The sequence below is a fragment of the Hyalella azteca genome, unplaced genomic scaffold (assembly GCF_000764305.2).
Source record: "Hyalella azteca isolate HAZT.00-mixed unplaced genomic scaffold, Hazt_2.0.2 contig12030, whole genome shotgun sequence".
Taxonomy (NCBI): Eukaryota; Metazoa; Arthropoda; class Malacostraca; order Amphipoda; family Hyalellidae; genus Hyalella; species Hyalella azteca.
In genome coordinates, this window is record NW_025942000.1 from 692,098 (window position 1) to 713,664 (window position 21,567).

At 36.0% G+C, this 21,567-nt stretch overlaps 1 protein-coding gene across 1 annotated transcript in view; it reads left to right on the forward strand.

Moving 5' to 3' along the window:
* Window positions 1-21,567, forward strand: part of LOC125178714 (prostaglandin E2 receptor EP4 subtype-like) — a 46,079-nt gene that overhangs the window by 15,024 nt on the left and 9,488 nt on the right. The window contains exons 2-4 of the mRNA XM_047883117.1: window positions 9,643-9,819; window positions 18,654-18,817; window positions 21,343-21,488. Of these exons, the coding sequence (XP_047739073.1) occupies window positions 9,702-9,819; window positions 18,654-18,817; window positions 21,343-21,488 (428 nt within the window). The 5' untranslated portion in view covers window positions 9,643-9,701. The remainder of the gene's footprint in view (window positions 1-9,642; window positions 9,820-18,653; window positions 18,818-21,342; window positions 21,489-21,567) is intronic.

Below are 21,567 nucleotides of genomic sequence, written 5' to 3' on the forward strand. Positions count from 1 at the left end.
GATAACCGTGTGAGAAAATATCTGCATGTTCCATTGGCTCAGTAAGAAACCGTTCATCAGATGTAATCGATATTTTAAACGTTCGTTCATAAACTACTGTAGATCTTTTTGTAGACTTGTAGACTAAACACCCTTGGAGTTTCTATTTCTTTCTACGTACTAAGATTTATTGATACATTTTTTTCCTAGAATCGATGGGTCCCCACATCTAAGTACCAAACTTTACTCGTAATTCAGGCAAGTTATAATCAATACAGAGAGTGCATCGTGGCATCTTCACTGAACTTATACTAGGTTTTTATCAGGCTTCACCAGCCGGTCATTCATATCACACGCCTTTCCCTCTTGAAATGGACAAGGTTCTTCAGAAATTTTTAATTTTCTGCTCTTTGCGGAAGGCCTTTTCCAAAAATATAATCGTTTTATTGTCACATAAGTTATTAAGTAGCTCTAAATTAATTTTCTTCTTTTGTTGCAGTCTGATTTAACCAGGTGTGTAACAGCCATGGGCGGGCTTGTAATTGTATTGAGAAAAGTCATGCTCTAATATAAATAAGAATAATATAAATTTTAAATAATATGTTCTAGTAATATGTTTTTCCTCGGCTCCAAATTCAGTTTTGCACCGTCCGTCAGTTCGCATATTTCACCTTTTCTAAAGACGAGCTTTTAAATTTTCCTTTAAAAATTACCCCTGAAATGTTACCAAAACCTGCATTTCTACCACAGTCTCTTATTTCTTCCATGCAGTGCAACACGCAGCGTCTTCTTAGCTTTTAATTCAGCCCAACCCTCTGTCTGCAGATACACACATGAGCGAAACTTTGCTTAAATGGCCATGCACTTTCTGCCGTTATGTGGCTCATATTAACCTAGTTTGTCCCGGTACGAGAGCGTATCAGCGCTACGTGTTTAAAGAGAGTCACTATTTGGACAATATGACCCGTTCATTTTTCTGAGTGCCGTTTCAATGGCCGTCCCGTTACTCTCTCTTTATAGCGGCAATAAATTCTCGTCCGCCTGCCGCAGGCGAACAGTATCGTTTGTAGCGCGGTCAGCCGTTGCCCTCATTGTAAGTAAATTCAGTAAATTTATCCCACGTACCAATATTTTCCTCACTACAAATGTGACTTACATGCATGTTGTTTAGAAATTATTAACTGAACGTAGTACCCAGCAGCAATACACGCATTATTTGAGGTCAGGAGTTGTTGCGCCATTTTACCTTGTAAAAATTGCAAATACTATGAGATTTTTTTGCTCAACGCAGTAACTTCATCATATGGAAATTTTATTCTGCCCCTTGCCGTAAAATATTTATTCATTTCAATTCCAATTCCTTATATCCTGATCAAGTGTTCCCCATAACATTTCTGTATTCAAAATTATGTTATGTTATGTACAATATCTGTTATTGACGAAACATCGGTACCTTTAACCGAGCACAGTTCATCCAAGGTTATTTTAGTACTATGGCTTCTGAATAAGTCTGTTGCTGAAAAGTATTCAAAAACTTAACTTTTTTGGCTTCCTGAAAAACCACCGATGTTTTGTTATATAATATTTAACAATGGATCCGAGTTGTGCTTCCGTATGCGGATTTTGTTGAATTTTGATTTGAGTAAAGACTTATTCATCGAAACTATCTAACACTTTTTAGTCAAGATCTGTTGAGACCTATTATATTACATTAATTATATTATATTATTGCAATTATTGATGGATGAAGTGTAATTTTTTAACATGCTATTACATTCGTAAGAGATATTTCAGTTCAAGCCCCCGTTTGACCTTTGACCTCGTAATACACTTCATGAGCCATGCATGTAAACAAACGCGTGCGCTGACCCCACAAAGAACACTAATACTGACCTCGACGTGCACGCTAATGCAGCCTTTTTCAAGCTCGCCATAAGACAAATGACGCACAAGTGGTTGTTGTCTACGTCCTTGAACACGAAATTACAAGATGGGCCTCTAACCAAGACCAATAATTTTCTACTTGTATCGAATTCGATTTGGAAATTTGGTGTCTGGTAGCAGTGTCAGTTTGAATGCGTTTTACAACTTTTAGAACATCACTTGAGATGAAAATCTACCTCATTGAAAAGCTCCATTTTCCGTTACTTCTACTTATAATATGTTGCAAGACATAATTTAATATATGTTCACACGGCGTCAAATTTAATTTCAACTGCTGTGTTATCATAAATAGTGAACTATTCATTGTGATCCAATGGATCTCTTGAATTGTATGTTAATAAACTTATGCAAATGGAATAGCAACGGGAAGTTTGCTGATCAGAATACTACAACTTAGATAAATTGTATATACTTAATTATCAAAATATTTTCAGCTTTTTACAACATGCCTGAATATGTAAAATAAATGCAACAATGGAAAATTATTCGGTTTTGAAACCGGATTTTCCAGCAAACAGAGACGGAAAATAAAAAGGCATCTGTGCGACAACCTTGAAAATCTTCTGGTAAAAGTTTTATTTTCAATTCCTAAAGGAGCTTTCAAGAACTGCCACGTAGAAGCACTTCCATTTTACGACGAACCGAAGGTTATTTCAACTGAAAGCATTTATAACTGAACTCTTTACTTTGACAGCTGCTCTACTGAACACTGAAAGCTACAAGCCACCGATAGCTCTGTGCTTTTGTACTCCCTGAAGTCATCAACAATTTAAGAGTTATGACCTCGCTGCATTTTATGACTGAATGCTTGTCAAAACTTTGATGAATTATGTCCTCGTAAAAAATGTCCCTGAGCTTTCACACCTATTTTCTCGATCAAAAACTCAAAATTTCATTTTATTTTGGTACTATGTAAGGGAGCTGCAAAAATTGGAACAGTTCATTTGTCACCAACATGTTAAGTTATAGGTTATAACTGCTGCAGCAAATTCTAATAAAACGTTCACTGACCTGTTGGAAGTGAGGAATAAAAAAAGTTTTCGCTGCCATTCTGTTAAACGTTTTTTAGGTGACAACAACTTTTTAGAAAGAACATTTGTGAAGAGTTTGGTTCGTAGTTCGAAGTGAATAATAAAACACATTCGATTTGAATAGTGTTTTAGCTCGTGGGTTGTGCATACGATCCTATACGCACTGCCGCTATTGCATGACACTATTTCTCGATTACATTTAATTGAAGGATTATTAACATTAATCTTCAATTTTATTCACTTTATATGAAGCGCTTCGTAAACACCTAGCATAGCCTTAAATCATGATGTTCTTCTAATTTATTCAGATCGAAATTAAGATTAATAATTGGAAAGTAAATTTATTGAGGTTCATGGGAATCACTAACCATTATGTCAAGTTGAACAATTCAACTAAAATCCAAGCTAAATTTAACGCAAGTGAGTTTATTGATTCCGAAATTTTGATTAATAAATTCTGGCATCGAAACAACATGATTCCTCGAAAATGAATGTGACGAATTTCGTAGCGAGACTCTTCTTTGTGGATAAAATAATTTGACACGCGTGGAGTGAAGTTACTTGCCAACGGTTTCTGGCGAGGTCGAAACATTTATTAAAACCAAAACTAAACACCTTATGACGAAATATAAAACGTACATATATGTATAAACAATAATTGTACAAACACAAGTCAGTAAAATAGCTCTAATACAGTGGCTTGACTTACCAAATTATTGAGGCAAAGCTCGGTTTGTCTACAAGTAAATGCTTTTGTCGTACAATGAGGGCCTATATGCTGATAGCAGCGCCCTAGTTAGTTACGCTTGCTAGGGAATGGGACAAATCTAAAATTGTATATCAGGTTCACATGAGAAAGCCCGCCACAATGAATTTTAATTATTTATTCTGGAGTTATACTGATGAAGAAACCGAATAAATCCATTCATTCAACGCGCAAATATATAGCATGTTTGAGTTATATAGGTTATCAGAGCTATGAGAATGGGCTTAGTATGGAAATAAGGTTGACTTCATCCAACGTCATCCAAAGAGGCTTTTTACACGGGTAAAAGAAAATTTGCATCTACCACATTTTGGTTTTCCCCTCGCAATGAATATAAATGTGCTAATCAGGTAAGAACTTATAAGAAATCTGCATTGTAACTCTATTTTTACAACACTTCTCTTTAACTTCACTTCTTGTTGTTTGCTTGAATGTTTGTTTGTCTGTCTGCTACAAATCTTATAGTCGATATTTAACACACTTCTATCTCTCCAATCGAGCTGAAATTTTGCACACTTGCGTAAAGTTGGAGACAATGCATGAGTCAATTGACAGAATAAACAACTTTAAAATTTTTTTTCAATTTAAAAAAATTAAAGAATTAGAATTTTGTCTGCTACAAATCTTATAATCAATATTTAACACACTTCTAGCTGTCCAATCGATCCGAAATTTTGCACACTTATGTAACGTCGGAGACAGTGCATGAATCAATTGACAAAACAAATAATTTGAAATTTAATTTTTTGAATATTAAAAAATTAAAAATTTATTTTCTTTAGTATATGAAAATATAATTAGAAAATCATTGTACATGTTTAATATCAAAGACGCCGGATTCTTTAGAAGTGTTGTCTTTAAAAAGTAATTTTTAAACGCATATTATTACAACACTTCTCTTTTACTTCACTTCTTGTTGTTTGTTTGTTCGTTTGTTTGTCTGCTACAAATATTGTAATCGATATTTAACACATTTCTACCTGTCCAATCGATCTGAAATTTTGCACACTTGCATTAAGTCAGAGACAATGCATGAATCAGTTGGCAGAATAAATAATTTGGAAAACATACAAAATTTTTGTATATTAAAAAAATTAAAAATTAATTTATTTTAATAATTGAAAATAAAATTAAAAATTCATTTTACATGTGTAACATCAAAGACACTAGCTTTTTTAGAAGCGTTTTCTTCAAAAAGTAACTTTTAAACGCATATTATGTATATGTAGATCCCATTTAGAATATCCCCCATTTATTCATTATAGATGCTGTAAAGTAACACAAAAGCAGTGAGATATTGTCCCAGTGAATCCTGCGACGATTTGTGCAAAACCAAGAAGAAAGCACCGGCTGCTCGATACAAATCTGCTTAGGATTACATTACTCTCCAACCGAAGACACAACAGTTCGGGAAATTCCGTTAGTGATTCTCAACAATACAAATGGCTTAGAGTATTTATTCTCAACAACTTTGCTGACTACGATTGTTCGTTCTAAAAAGTTTGGGAAATTGCGAGTGTTTATTCGCAAGGAACAATTTGGGATACTTTGAATGTTTTTTCCAGCAACTCTTACCTATTATTCCGATTATTTATTTTCAATTATTTAGGGAAATTTTAAGGTTTTTCTCGGTATCCAGACTGGAGATTGCGAGGCAAATTATGTCTTCCTCTATCGCCATGGCGAGAAAGATAAATAAATAGTCCCTTCTATTTCTGAGAAGAAAGTCTTATCGCTCCTCTGGCCCAGCCTGCTCTGGTATCTTCTCTACGGAAAAGTTCAACAAAAATAAAAATGTTTTATTCGACGTTGGATCACGAAGTGGCGTTTCATCAAAACTCTGAAAATAATTTGCATAATCTGCTTCACTTTCATCTCAAATAAGTATTTTTTGGGGATTTCAATGTGATCCAAACGTTGCTACAGGCTCGGCTCAAGTTATTATTCAATTTTCCAATAAAATTCCTTGCATTGGGTGCATCTTACGTCAACCTAAAGGAGGAAGATCTTACTCAATTATTCTATCTGTTATTTTTTAGCAGAAAGTGACTAGTAATCCGTGCTTTAGGTACTGAAGATCTTCAAATTAATTGTCCACTGAATTAACGATGATTATCTCATTAATCACATTTCACAATTTGTTCCCTCGACATGCATTTATGGCTTAGGACTACTACAACTATTGATATTATTTAAATGGAAAACATCTTATACAAATCTTATAAAAAATATTTTATATCTTACTAAAAAATTGATCTCCATTATGACGATCAGCTGTACTAATTCGAGAACAAAATACAGAGTTCGCTCAAGTTGCCTTGCGTCGTCTCATCCTGAGCAATGGTTTAGCGTCCAGAGGCCATACTTTTAAAACTCGCTAAGTGAACGTAAGTACTTGCGCTCTATTTTCTTGTCTATGATTGGTGGATTTTGCTTGAAAGACCGTCAATGATTGGCTGATGAACTTACGATCTCTTAACTTTTTTTGAAAGTATGGGCCCAGTATAGTTAGTATAGTTCCAGTAACAATGGCGTATTCGCCGATTAAAATTTATTCTCATAGTTTTCAAATAATAAGGTACATGTGTTTAAGTCTGTGAAAACATTATTCAAGTGGGTAATCACTACCGTTTTTTTCCAAACTAGATAATATCTTCGATACTGTGAACAATAATACATATTTCAAATGGACAATTATTTGCCGTTTTTTCCTCAGCTACACTATTTTCACAAGTGTCATCTAAGACACCGGCTCTAATACCGCGTGCCTGACGCTTCATAGACGCCGCACGCGTCCATGCTTGTTCCTTCAGACATTAAACTGACTTTATCCGATATTTGCGCACCCGAGCGTTTGTTTCTGCACTGCCGATTCGTAAGAGAAAATATGCCGCTTTTGCCTCGCAGAAGGACAGCTTTCTTCGTTGTGAGCAAATCCCGCAATAAATTCTCCAGCAAATTGGTCAAACTTGTGGGGAATATTTTAAACTTGAAGGTCGCTTCTCAAAGTTACAAATGCAACTTGATACTCTGCACCCAGGTTGGGCATAATTATTTACAATTTCTGCGATGTAATGTTGATTTTTTTTGAAGAAAAACAGCAAAATATTTGCAATGCCATTGGAATTTAACTTTCGAGTAGCTGAGCTTCGTTTTTTCCCAGTAATTTGCTACAAACTAACAGGTAAGGTAAGTTAAATTAGTAAGGTAAAATTAGGTAAGTCAAATTACTAAAGTAAAATAAGGCAAGTCAAATTACTAAAGTAAATAAAGTTAGTCGAATTACTCAGATAAAATAAGGTTGCCGAATTATTCAGATAAAATACGGTTAGTCGAATTACTCAGATAAATAAGGTTGGTCGAATTATTATAGTAAAATAGGGCGAGTCTAATAAATATGGTAAAATAGGGTAAGTCAAATGACTAAGGTTAGTCACTAAGTAACTAAGGTTAGTCACTAATAAGGTTAGTCAAATTGCATAGGTAAATAAGGTAAGTCAAATTACTAAGGTAAAATAAGGTGAGTCAAATGACTACGGTAAATAAAATTAGTAAAATAATGCTCCGTGTATGAAAATATATTCATTGATTAACTTCTGTAAGAACTAGACTCGGCATTTGCAATGCTGCAATACCAACAGAGGTGGACAGTAGCGCGCTACATGTAGCGGCCGCTACTAGCGGCCGCTACATTTTCGGTAGCGGTAGCGGCGCTACATTTAAGGCAATGTAGCGGTAGCGTTAGCGCCCGCTACATATTTGAGTAGCGATACGAGGTTTTGCCCCTACAGCGCTACCGCTACATTTATAGATAAAGCCTTTAGATTTTGCCTGATAGTATTAAATACTATTTAAAAACCAGCATGATACATACATAATATAAATTACAGAATAAAACTGTACGAAGGTTTTCGGTGTAATGTTGTCAACCTCAGCCTGTCACTAGTATCAACATGTTAGTTGTTACTTGTTAAGTTGCTACCAGTTACCACTTACAGGTATTTTTTCATGTTTCAGTTTAATTACAGTTATTTTTACAGTAATTTTTATGTTTCACCTTCCCTACATGGATGTCTACTTTAATCTACCAATCTCAAAAATAATCCACCTATATATATAAATAAAAGACTGATTTTTTATATGTATATGTGGAAAATTTTTTAGATTGGTAGATTAAAGTACACATCCATGTAGGGAAGGTAAAACATAAAAATTACTGTAACTTTTATTTACTGTATCTTACCCGTACTAGTTCAGTTAGGTTAATTGCATTAAAGTTGCATTGATATGTTTTGAAAATGTTCATTAAATGTTTATGAGTAAATCCCAATATCAGAACAATGAATATTTAGAGATTTTCAATCAATTTCGCCATTGTAGTGGCTAATGTAGCGGCGCTACATTTTACTGTAGCGGTAGCACTCGCTACAATCTAGTGGATGTAGCGGTAGCGGTAGCGCCCGCTACATTTGGAGCATGTAACGGTAGCGATAGCGCCGCTGCATTTCAAAGTAGCGCTGCCCAGCTCTGAATACCAATTAATGTTCCAACGAATAAATTAAAACAATATAGCAATTTTAGAATTGTTCTTTACTTTCTGATTCTTTTTGAGTTATTTTTATCTAATTCGTAAGGATTATCGTGCAATTACGGCGATGCTCAACAACCCTGATTTTCTTTGATCCCCAAAAAGCGTGTCGCTTCATTTTTTTTAAACATTATTAACTATTATTTGTTCACTTATGCATACTCTGGTCAATGTTCTATTTTAATTTGAAAAAATTAACTGTTGCTTCTTGCAAATGCTTCGAACTTATGGTTCGGTGAACTCCAACCGTAAATTGGCCTCCGCCAATCCGGTCAATTAACTCGGTTTTTCATCAGCGTTTGGCGACCGATAGTTTTTCTTCAGCTTAATGAATTGACTTTAAGGCAGCTGGACAACAACGTCGAATTTAACCATTCGCATTTCCGTAGTCATGGAGCAAACGCTATACGCACTTTGCAGCTTGCTTTGTTCCAGAACAAAGCAAATTAATTAGGAGTAATTTTTAAACTTATTTATGATCGTCCACTGGACAGCAATTTCCATAACAGACATCGCCCCCAAACTTCCATTCATCAAAAGCGCAAGTTTGAAATATACTTGTCGTTATCATCAAACTAGCATCATTAAATCAAATAAATACATCATCATGATTAACTGTTCGAGATATGCTCCGTGCTTTCACGGGTAGAAAGAAATCTATAAACAACGTGTTATGTCTTCACATAATATATATTATTCTCTAGGGGCGCTGAATTGAGTCATGAGTCACCTTGCTTCGATAGATTTGTTGTAAGTACGATATATAATTTGAATAAATGATTGTCTGCACTGCAAAATTGATAGTTTCATTAATGCAATCTTTTTTGCCTTGTGGCCATTGGTCATGTTTTATTAATGTCACTCGTGAGTTTCATCAAATCCACACATTCGAAATTACATTTTATTTTTCCATTTCCTTTTGCCACTGCCTGAATGTGAGGTCATAGAATGTTTTCACATCACAATGGAATAAAGTGATTCAACTACGTTTCAAATTTCATTGCTGAAAGATCAGTTCATTAACTTTTCTGTACAATGGCGTATTCACGATCTGTCCGACTCTATTTGTACCTCGGATAGAAAATTTGAACAGTGCTCAATGGATGGCGTGGTAACTAAAATTTTTTATCTTTTTTAGTGAGATGCCAGCAGACTTCAACCGACTGCATTTTTATAAGCCTGTATACCCCCTGATCCCAAATTAGCAGTAACACTTTTAATTTATTGTTGTATTAATGCTGCACCATTGATACCGCGAGTTTTACTGGTAAAATCTGCTTCCAAATTCTCACAATTTTTTCATACATCTTACGCCGCTCATTATTTGTCTGCAGCCCAACTAGCCCGACAGACGCACAGTCAATCACTGTACCGGGGCCCATTTGTCACCATCATGACCGATACAGTCCTGACCATCGCCTGCGAGGCGGGCGTCAACTGTACCGTCCTGGCCCAGCAGCCTGGGGCCACGGTCGTCTCACCGCTGCTCCTCTGCCTCACTGGGGTTATCGGTAATAAAATTATCTAGTTTTTTCAATTATGTATTTCTAGATCCCCTATTAATAGGCACTGTTGTTCTCAGTAGTGTCTATATCTATATACTCTATCAATAGGCACTATTGTTGTCAGTAGTGTTTATTTCTGTAAATTTTTTCATGACTGCAGTGTCCAACACATCAGCGACGCGATCATCTCACCGCTGCTTCTCTATCTCACTGGAGTTGAAAATGATGTCAAGTAATTTTCCTACTATAATATTTTTAGAGTGTATAATTGGCTATACTGTCTATTAATGTCGCTACGTAGTGTCGACCATTGTTGAATCTATCTACTACTAACAGGTTAGGCCCGCGGTGACCGAGATCGCTAACCCTAGTCATTTCAATCCCACTATCTTTAATCCCGTCAGTAATAATAAAACCAATGTATGCCTTTGAAGAAAACCTTTATCTGACTTTCACTTGAAAATATGAAAAAGTGCATTTAAATTAGATATGTTTGTGCAATTTGAAAATGGAATGTTCAATTTTGTATCCTGTCCCTCTCTCCCAATTTTACGATTTCTTTCTATTATCACAGTAAAAATACATTTTCAGGTCCAGGTAATATCGCGACACGATTAAAGCAACCTGAATGTGTAGCGGCTGCTGAAGCAACAGCAGCCGCTACACATTGTTGCTCTAACCCTCACACTATGACAAATATATACTGCATACAAGATTATTTTCATTAGTGTTGACAATTGTCTTTAGTTTCATTGTAATGTGTTCCGCGGGTGATAAATGATGTGCTAAAATTATGCTTAATCTATTATTTATTAGATGAGAATTCCAATGACAAATAGCAAGATATGATGTAAGTATTCAACGATTTATTGCTATTATGTATCATTATTACGGTATTAACAATTATTTATCGTTGTAAACTTTCGTAATTTCGTTTTAAGCCTCTCGTTCTATTTCGATCTCAGAGATGCCGACGTCGAAGTGTAGTTTGCTCCCCTGAGTGACGTTAAGATCTCGAATGACTTGATTTACATGACTATGGGACGTGGTTTTACTGTCCAATTTGCTTTTAAATAATAAACTCTTTTAATTCATCGAATACCGTCGCCATCTGAGCGGGATTTTCTCTCAAATTTTCCGTTAAAAACAATTTACGTCCACTGATTGGTTTTCAAATAATGAAATACGATCAAAAATTCTGTTGATATTAATGCAGGACTATTCAAAGTGTGGTTGAGTTTTTTATCTGTATTGGATAAACAAACTTACCTGATCATTTCGATACACACATTTTGAACGTAATGAAGTCTTTTCTTATAAAAGCATTTTCTCGTCGTAACTCTACTCTCATTTACTGGAAAATTATATACGTTCTCAAGATTAAATGTTTCGAGGTCGTTTTGTTGTCTGACCTAGCACGTCAGCTGGAGGCGCCATGCAGTAACGTTACGCCAGAACCTTTACGGAATTTTTTTCTTTATTCTGGAAGGAAGTGCCATCCTGCAACTTAATTCTGCTGCTGCATGAAGAGTTTTTGGCTAATCGTGCCAGGAGATAACGAAAATTGTGACGAAAAAATTAAACATTCAGAACGCGAAACAAGTTTATTGCATTGACCACGTGTGCAGGGGTGGATCAAAAATAAGGTTGCATGAATTCCGCCAATTTTCGTTCAATGCGGGGCCAGATGGAAGCATGAGGTGGATGACGTCATTAATACGTCTTTATGCGGCTTCTACAACGTAAAATAATTAATTACAATTAAATTTAATAAATGGGAGTTATTTTCATATCTGTTGCAATTTAGGCGAGTTTATCATCACTTACAGATTTATTAGACGTCAGAAATCAGTTCAATATATTAGTTATCAGTTATTGATGGTTCTCTTTTCCAATTATTGAGATCCATTTGAAAATCAATTTGTACCATCTGTTTCGGTACTAAAATATCAATAATTTAATCAGCCCTACGTCTCCAGTATAATTCAAGCCGTAAAGCGGCTTATGATATTCGGACCCAACATAATCCTCGACAAAGAGTTACGCCTTTCCATTTTGCCCGAATTGCCGTGGGTTGCGAAGACACGACCAATGTGGAGCTTCGGTCCCATAACAGTGCAGTGAAGAGGAGTCTCCGATTCCGGGCGGCTAGTGAAGAGTTAGTTTAGATACGATAAGTCGATCAGGCCTCAAAACATTCCACGGAGGAGGTCGGGAATTTTGACCGCAGCGGAGTCGTCGCTAACGCAGACACTCGTGCTTCGTCGATCGCTGATGTCACAGCCGATCATATTTGAAATCCCACTTGCCAAAAACTCTCTCACCAACTGCAGCCATAGAGATGATTTCACTGCCGTTATCTGGCTTTTCTTTCTTGGGACTTAAATTAGAAACACGGAAGGTGTTGAGTCATATATGCAGTTATGCAAGGTATAAAGAATTTGTGCGTGGTTTGATGTTATTTAATGAGTAAGTAGTTTGCAGTTCAAACAAACATTTGTTTTAGTTCAAACAACAACCTCAAACGTTTCTCTATATATATAATAGGAAAATTTAGATTGAAGAACATGAACCACTCCAGTTTTAGTGGCAATTATAGAAGAAATCTCGATCCAGCAGTTCTTTGGTTTATCATATGATTGAAAAAAATAACTAAAAAATCTTTAATAATTTTATCGCATATATATTTCCTTTCACTTGCAAAATAAGAGCGCGAGGGTTATTATACAAGTATTTATTATGAAATTTGTCTTTTCACGAATTTAAAAGCAAAGAAAACAGCAAAAAACACCATTTCTTATGCTATGTTTTCTCACGAATCAAAGGTAAATCCGTTTTTAATTACTCTTATCTGAGATCGCCAGGCTGCACGCTCCCCGGATTTACGCCGCATATTTACGCTTAGTTTTATAGGGCAGGCCCCGCGTCTATCTCTTGGCTTAGAAGAATAAGAAACCACTCTGGAATTTTATAAGGTATTGTGAGAACGTTGAAAACGACTGAGTAAAATGAGCTTTTATCTCCACCTTCTTATCGAAAGACTTTAAGTTTTATTTGAATATAGAATGCTAAATGACAAATTCATCTTTGCACTATTATAAACGCAAAATACTCACGAATAAATGATTTCAATTTCATACTTTTTTTAGGTTGAGAGTCATGGTGGAATTTGCTTGATGAAACTTATGCCTAATACACTGAAGAGAGAAATTTTTCATATCAAACAGGGTACGTTTCTCCCCGTCCTAGTCCGATTATTTTCCTACACTTGCAACGATACATCAAAGGCTTTGTTGAGTCACCCCATCAAGTCAAGAATCCCCTAACCTATCAAGTCAAAAGGCATCTCAACTTATCAAGTCAGAGGGCGTCTTGCACCTGTAATTTGTTGTGATGAGCATCAAAAGTCAACGCTCCGAAAACATTGAAGGCCTTTTTATTTTTAGTTGAAGTTCCCTGCTCCAATGTTCGCGATTTCCTTCAAGTGTGTACACCGTTAAGAATATTTAGTCACATGCACGAGGATAATCAAGAACAAGTTATAATTATACTCTCGAGTGAAATTAACTAGTAATGCATTAATTAGAAGGTGCACTTTCCATTTGTAATTAAATACAAATAGTAATGGCAAACACCCAACGCCCATTTAAATGGACAATGCTTCTCTTTTTGTATAACCTTTAACGTTTATTATATTATCAACGGTCTCATAACAGAATATTACATACATATTAATATTGCATTGAATAGAATATTACAATAGATGAAACAATGCGTTTGAACGTTTAGTCTTCCGAGCATCGTATACAATCGAAATGATGAGAAGATTCTACGTCAATAGGCGGGAGTTTCTTCTAATAAGTTGCTGGCAACTATATAACTAAACCCGCGTTTTTTAACTTAAAATTTAACGCAGTTAATTCTCTTCGCAATTCCTTATATTACTTTTAAAACCTGAAATAAAAAGTTCGAGCTGCCACATAATGAATGATGCTTTAGAGCAACAATATCTATTATCGCTGGAAATGTTCACTCCACAAGTTGGTTTCTGCAATTTATGAACACCTCCAGCCTTGGACTCGATGGCATTACTAAAAATCTATATGTCAATGTTGTGTTATTATTAAATTAATTAATGTAAGTTAGCCCTGCTCTCACATTACGATTCAAAAGAAAATCCACTCATGCCTTGCCGCGTAACCTTTGAACGATACTTTAATTGTGACTTTAATTATGAGTCAAATTATCTTTAATTGTTTTTCCCGGCTAAAGACTGCGATTTTCAATATCAGCATGGAATATTGTTTGGCTTTCTTCATATTATTGTCACCCATCATAAGAATTCATTTTCAGTATAAACTAAATACCTATATGCATTTTTCATATTTTCAACCCTTCAGCTTGAATAGCAACGGCCGGGCAATCCTCTCATTCCCCATATTAGTGATATAATTTTAAATTTAACTCATTTAATTTCAAAAACTTCAATTTCATTCTCGTTTTCAAAGAATTTAATTTTAAGAGAAAGTGCCGGATATTTTCTCTGCATCTTCAGAGATTAATTTATTTAGCATTTCTTTGCTCCCGAGTTCCTGGCTAATTTGCGATTTAAGCCATAAATGATGCATCATTAAAGTGATCTCAAACTTATGATATAAATTCTTTTTCGTGTCGTAGTGTCTTCTGAATGCAATTTCTTTCAGGAAGAAAGTCTCTGATTGGTCGACTGCCTCAGCGACGCAATATATAGCAAGATTTGCTCGTCATGCGCTCTTAAAGCAAATAACAAGACCACATTAGGCAGGATATTAAATTTCTGCTCGCTCTTAAACTTAAATTTCATAATAAGAATGAATCCTGAAAATATATGTGAATATAGAATTTTTCCAAGAATATGTAAATTTTAAGTGTTCAAAGTTTCATGATAGTTATGAACAACTCACTTAGAAAACCATACAGGGTTTAATAAACTTTTTTTCCTGATGTACTTATAGCTGTGGATTTATGAGATGATTTTCAACGCATGCGATATCATGCTCATGTAATCTAGAGCTTAATTTTTTCACCAAATACACCGGCAAGATCTTATGCACAGAAGCGATCAAAGTGGCATGGCTTGTCGCGCTGGCTTGAGCCGCAGCTCAACCTCCACACTCTATGAAGGCTTGGAAATTCTGCTTGCCAGCGATACGCATGATTTTAGGTTAAATTAAATTAACGTTGACGTTCTTGCTATTAGTCTCAGATAATAAATGCTAGATAAGATGCACAAAATTCTTGCTGATAGTGGATATTCTTAACAATCATCTCATTGCTGCATTGACAAAAAAAACAATATTTTTATTCAATAACATAGTAAAAATATGATACATTCTATTAATCACTTTATAAGGGCAGTCATCCCTCCAATTTTTGAAAGGATTATCTCCAGGATTTTTTCAAATTTGTTTATTTGCTTAAGTATTGAAATATCAATTTCCATTATTATATTATCTGTTTTTTCTTTGTCCACATGAATCACTGAAATTTGAGATTTTTTTGCTGCGACACTCTGTCCATCATCTGTCATCTTCTGAAACGCAGACTGTAAACTCAGCTCTTCTCTTCCTGCGGCCTGCACATTGCATTTAGCGCCAACAAATGGATTGGCTTATAATAGTGACTTTTGCCTCGTTCATTTCATTTTGCTCTGACGCCGGAAGAGTGTGGCAACGCAGATAAACAACTTCACCACTCAATTAATCTCTGCCACTCGGAACATTCAATCTTATCAATGCAATAGCTCCTGTAGAGAGTTCATTAGTCTCGAAGTCCTTTAATCATCCAACTCTTGGGAGAGACGTTCTTCTCAACTGTGAACCAGGAAGTATTCTATCGACGCAACTGGGGACGCAAGATCACTCCATGAATTGAGATGAATTCCTATCAAATTAATGGATCTCGGCGCATTTGAAATTTGAAGAAAATATTTCCCTGGAAACCAACAAATTTTTATTTAGAATTGGAGCGCATGCACGAGATGCTTTGAAGGTCTAGAGTGAAACTTAATAAATAATCCAACGTCATTTTTTCGATGGAACTATTCAATGGAGCTGGTGAATTTTAATAGCTAATAGTTTCATGATATTATCCATGCAATTGCAAATAGCCTTCTCCGGTGCAGCCGATATAATTGTTATTATTTATCGTGGTTATTCCGATTATCAATATTGAAATCTGTTCAAGTTAGGTGTATATTTTTCAATTTTACTTTGAATTTTAATTATTCAGCAAGTAAATACGCGGCAGATCTTATCACGGTATGGAAGTGGTTTTTGGTCCACAGTTACATGCCCTTCTGTGTTTACAGGCGTTCTTAATTGTGCTTTTTATCGACACTAAAACAAAACTTTTGCTTCGTGACCCAAGAAATTGTGTGGAAATTTACGACCGCGTTTATAATGCAAGTCTCGCTTCGGTGTTCGTTTTATGACGCATTGGTGATGATTTTTTACCCCGGGACACCCTGGAACGCGGCGATCTTATATTCTAAACTTTTGTCGGTAGAAATTAAAGTTACAAAAATTTACTGGATTACACTATTTAAGGCCGATCCACACACTCAGAAAAATCGGTGAGTAATATTGTCCAAATACACATTTCCTTGCCACAGAACGAATAGAGAGCAGACGTAGCACAGCTACACCGCTTTTGCCAGGACTAACTGGGTAAGGATGACTCACACAAGAGCATAAGTGCATCGCAATGTGAACAAATTCTCACTCATTTCTCTAAGTGCACTCTGTTTTGCAAAACGATTTGTCTGCGGAATGAAATCGTTGCAATTTTTATAGCGTCCACACGGTGCCGACTTATCTGTGTAGTTTGCTCAGTTTTGTGCAACATCGCCATAGCTGCATGAGCAACATAGCCAATTTTGATGTGCAACATCGCCAATTTTGGTATTGCACCTTGTTAAAAAAAGATTGGAACGTCACAGAAGTAACCGGCGTTCAAAGTGGTTGCAGAAGTGGCTTCTAAAAATGCAGGATTTTTCCCATATCACATTACTGCGCGAATTACATGATGAACCTCAAGCTCATAATCGAATCAATTTATTACTTTTTCCCAATTCCCTGCGATAAACACTCCTCAAATTATTATTTTCTACAACTGTTTCTCTGTTTGCTCTTTCATCGATTACTTTTAATTTTTCTACTAAACTCTCATTTGCCTCCACCTTTTTGTCCCTGTTACTATAGTCCTTGGATTTTACTCGCCAAATGCAAGGACAATTTTCGGATCGATTAATAAATTCCTAGAGAAATTCCCGAGAACATTGCGGAAGGTCCGCCATTGTCGCCAGACTAAATGAAACTGGGAACAGATTGAAACGGAAAACTGTGCTACCGTCTACACGTTCCGACTTATCTGCGCAGGTCACCGAAATCTATGCTCTGTAGCTCAGATATCGCTGCAACTGTGCAGTCTTCCCGCCGGCTTCAAAACTGCGCAGTTTTCCCGTCCACACGCAACGTTTTATCTGCAACGTTTTGAACTGTGAAGACAAATCGTTGTGTAAATTACTGTGGACCGGCCTTATAATTTTTGTGGACCGACCTTATATGTCTCTGTCATTTTTATCATAAGTAATTTGTCAGTTGTATTTATCAAAAATTATATATACTCGACGGCAGATGTTTAGTATTGTCATTTCTCAATTTGTGTCACTATTTGAATTCATTTAGTAATAAAGTTAATTAAGAGAGTCAAACAACATTGGCATTTTTGTTTATGAGTAATATAATTCAGCGCGATATATATGAGCTGTTGAAGCCTAGTAAATAAAATTCCAGAATAAATTATTTGTGCTGTTTCAGTGAACAGTTCTTTTTCTAACGACACATTTTTGCGTTTTTTTAAACGCCTGGCAAGTATTCCGACTGAAGTACATATTCATCGGCTTCCATAACATGGGAATATAATGTGCGATATGTTGTACAATATGCACTTCTGCAATCTTATGCTTTCCTAATTACCGTGACGACTTTCTGATCCGTCCTTGTAACTATTGATGCCTTCATTACCTATACCGGCTTTCAATGAAGCAATATATAATACAGCGTTGTATAATACAATCAAATCTTATGGTTATTACCGTAACAACTCTATTTTTCTGCGCCATCACAGCTCAAATTTTGGCCCTAAATTACCTGCACCGGCACTCGAAGCAGAAGAATAGCGTGCGTTCTGTTCTACAACATATACCTTCAGTAAAATATTAACAACAATTTTTCTTTCCTATGCCATTTAACTGACCAGTGCACTGTTATGCTCTACAATCAAATGTTCTAATTATCCCCGTAACAATTCACTGTACTTATCATTGTAACAAAACTGTTATGCTCTACAATCAAGTGTTCTACTTATTCCCGTAACAACTTCATTGTTCTATGTCATAACAGGACAAGTGTCGGCCCTGAATTTACTTCACCGAATTTCGTGGCAGCAAAATTGCATTTACTGCGTTGTAAAAGATATTCTTATAATCAAATCTTTTACTTATTACCGTCCCTTCCTAATTTCACTAACCACAACAGGACAAGTGTCGGCCCTGAATTTACTTCACCGAATTTCGTTCAAGCAAAATAGCATTTGCTGTTTTGTAAAATATATTATTGTAATCCTTTTATTTATTACCGTTCGTTCCCAATTTCCTGCACCACAACAGGACAAGTGTGGGCCCTGAATTTACTTCACCGAATTTCTTGGCTGCAAAATAGCATTTGCTGTGTTGTAAAATATATAATCGTAATCTTTTATTTATTACCGTCCGTTCCTAATTTCCTGCACCACAACAGGACAAGTGTGGGCTCTGAATTATCTACACCGGCGCTCGAAGCAGCAGAACAGGACTGTGTTCTACGTGATGCTGTCGACGCTGCTCTGGACGGACCTCATCGGAAAGTTGACAACCACACCCGCTGCCATCTTGGCTTACGTGCACGGCCACTGGCTTGGCGGGGTGAGCACTGTGTTGGATAATGGTTGTTTTTAACCTCAATTATTATATCAATCAATTATTTACTGTCGTATATATATCAGGAACAATCCCGCCCGCCACCATCTTTGTTACGTGCTTGGTGACTGGCTTGGCGGGGGGGGGGGGGGAACTGTGCTGAATTCACTGAATCATGGCCGGGAAGTGCTGGATATATGAAACTTAATCTGTCATTATAATATAAACTTAGAATAATTATTAATGAAAATACACTGAACTAAATAATCTAGTTCATAAATAATAAATTAAAAAAATTCTTTGTTTCGTAAAATTTTATTAATATCTTCAAGATCACATATGAAGCTGCAACTATTCAATATATTATCTAATTTTTCTAACGTACAATGGACTAACGGTAAAGAGAATGGCTATCGGCTAATATATTCAATACGGATATGATTTTTATTTAAATTTATAGCGGACTATGACGCACGGCATTAAAGTTGCTGCAACGCTCAAAGTAAATTTTTCAACGCACAACATGAACTTATTAAACGGACTGTACTATATTGTTTTCAACGCATGGCACTAAAGTTTATTCAACGCAGCTAGAGAGCAGAAGTTGATTAAACGCACGACACTAAAGTAGCGTATCTACGCCGGTACGAAGGCCAATCGCCGACTCCGTTTAAGCTAAACGCCGGCACAGCTGCTCGATCTCTTCGACGTTATGAAGCAGAATTGCCTCAACTGTTCCCCGGACAAGAGGTCAGACTCTCCTATTAATTCTGACTCCAGCTCAAGACTGGAACTTGTGTTGTGGCCACCGGCTGTTTCTGTATGCACGGCTGCTGGCTGCTGACCTAAATTCTGGAGCCCTAAGCCCGGACATCAGCTATCTTGGCATGCGTATCAAGAGAGTTAGAGAAAGACTTGCTGAGCTTAAACCAAAGTTACTAGTTTAAATGTACGATTAACCTTCTGCAGTGAAGTCTTTCATGATAAAGCGTGGTTTACATTTATTCATTTAGAGTCTTAAGCAAATTTAAATAGCCATTTCACAGTTAATAAAAGATATTTCATTCGTTCAATAGTGTTTCATTTATTGATGAAGTGCTACACTGAAGAAAAATTGATTCATTGAGCTCCATAACCAGCCTTCAAAAGTCGTTGCATCCGCATCGAATCAGAAACTATCGGTGTTTTTTAAACCCTGGTTCTTTCTTCACTGAGAAGCGTCTGATAAGTGCCACTTACGAGCTCTTCATCACCGAGGATTGTTTTCTGAATAAGTTCCGAGTTCCAAGTCTATGATTGTGTGAGAAACTCTTTTGCAAAAAGCTGAAGGAGCAATCAAGTAACATCCTCGCTTGAGCCTCGTGATCGTCGCCCGGACCAGCTCGGTTTCCCTGCAAATGCAAATTTTTATAAAACTATTGTTAGCGCTTGTCTCGGTTCTATCGAATTTATGCCTGCACGAAATCTGGCACAAATGAAATCGCTGCAAGAAACCTGCTCCTTTTTTAATTTTTTTATTATCATGTACCAACATGATCAGCACGCGCCATAAGAGCAGAATGTGTATTTATGTGAACTGTAAATGCGTTTATATTGCGCGATAGTCTATCGCCCTGTGCAGACTAATGTACTATAAAGCATTGGAAATATTAGCTCTTTTAGAGAGATGAAATGATTCTATCTAACAGCATTTTTAATTTAATTTTTTTGCAATAGATTGAATGTTATTGAGACCAATTGCAAGCTAGTTAAAAGAGGTTTCTGCATGGAAACATTTATTCAGCGACGCATATTTTTAATAATGGTTCATTATAATGAACTAGATGTATATGTTCGCTGTATAGTACAAGAAAAAAATAACTTGGTTGCCATGCAGTTTCAAAATCACTTAAAGCCTAATTATTATTTTTGCTGAAATTTTTTATTTCTATCGCCTGGTGCAATGGGTCAAAGCATAAAATTTCAGTTTTCCATTAATGGGAAAACTTCCGCATTGAAAGGCACTCGATGAACTGACGAATATCGGCGCACTAAATTATTACAGAATAAATATATATAAAATCAATCTTTTTTTGGACGAATTTGCCTGTAAAAGTTTGTTAACTGAGCGCTCATTAGTTGGTGCTCGATGAGGCCTCAATTGTTGTGCTTCAAATATTATTGCTACGTTATATGGGCAATTAGGTAAATTATTAAGTATCTAATAAAACTTTACCTTCCAAGGCTGAAAAAAGATTTTATTTTATTTAGAATAAATGTTTGTTAATTATTATTACGTTTTTGCGCTCTTCATTGTATTGATGCGGTGGTTGAAAATTGATCCGAAAAATTAAAAATTGATGAAAATTAAAATGAACTTTTTCATTGAAAAATTCTGTGTGTTTAATTAATCACACATGGCTGAGGAGATATTAATCTCTATGCTGCTTTAACATATAACTAAATTATTCTGGTTAAATAACATATAAAAATTAATTATTTAATATAAAAGTATTAATTATAGAAAAGTATTATTAAATTTTGACGGCCAGAAAGAAGCATGCAACCTTCACGGCTTCACGATGATGACGATCGGCCTGGTGACGCACTGCATGGTCTCTGCCATGGCGGTGGAGCGATACATCGGCATACGTCACGGCTACTATTACAGCAAGCACGTCACCACGTCACGTGCCAGGTAACCCCCAAGCCTGTTACTACCTACTCACATATCACTCAGCAGACTCTATGAACACCTTTTCCTGTTTGTTCTGCAG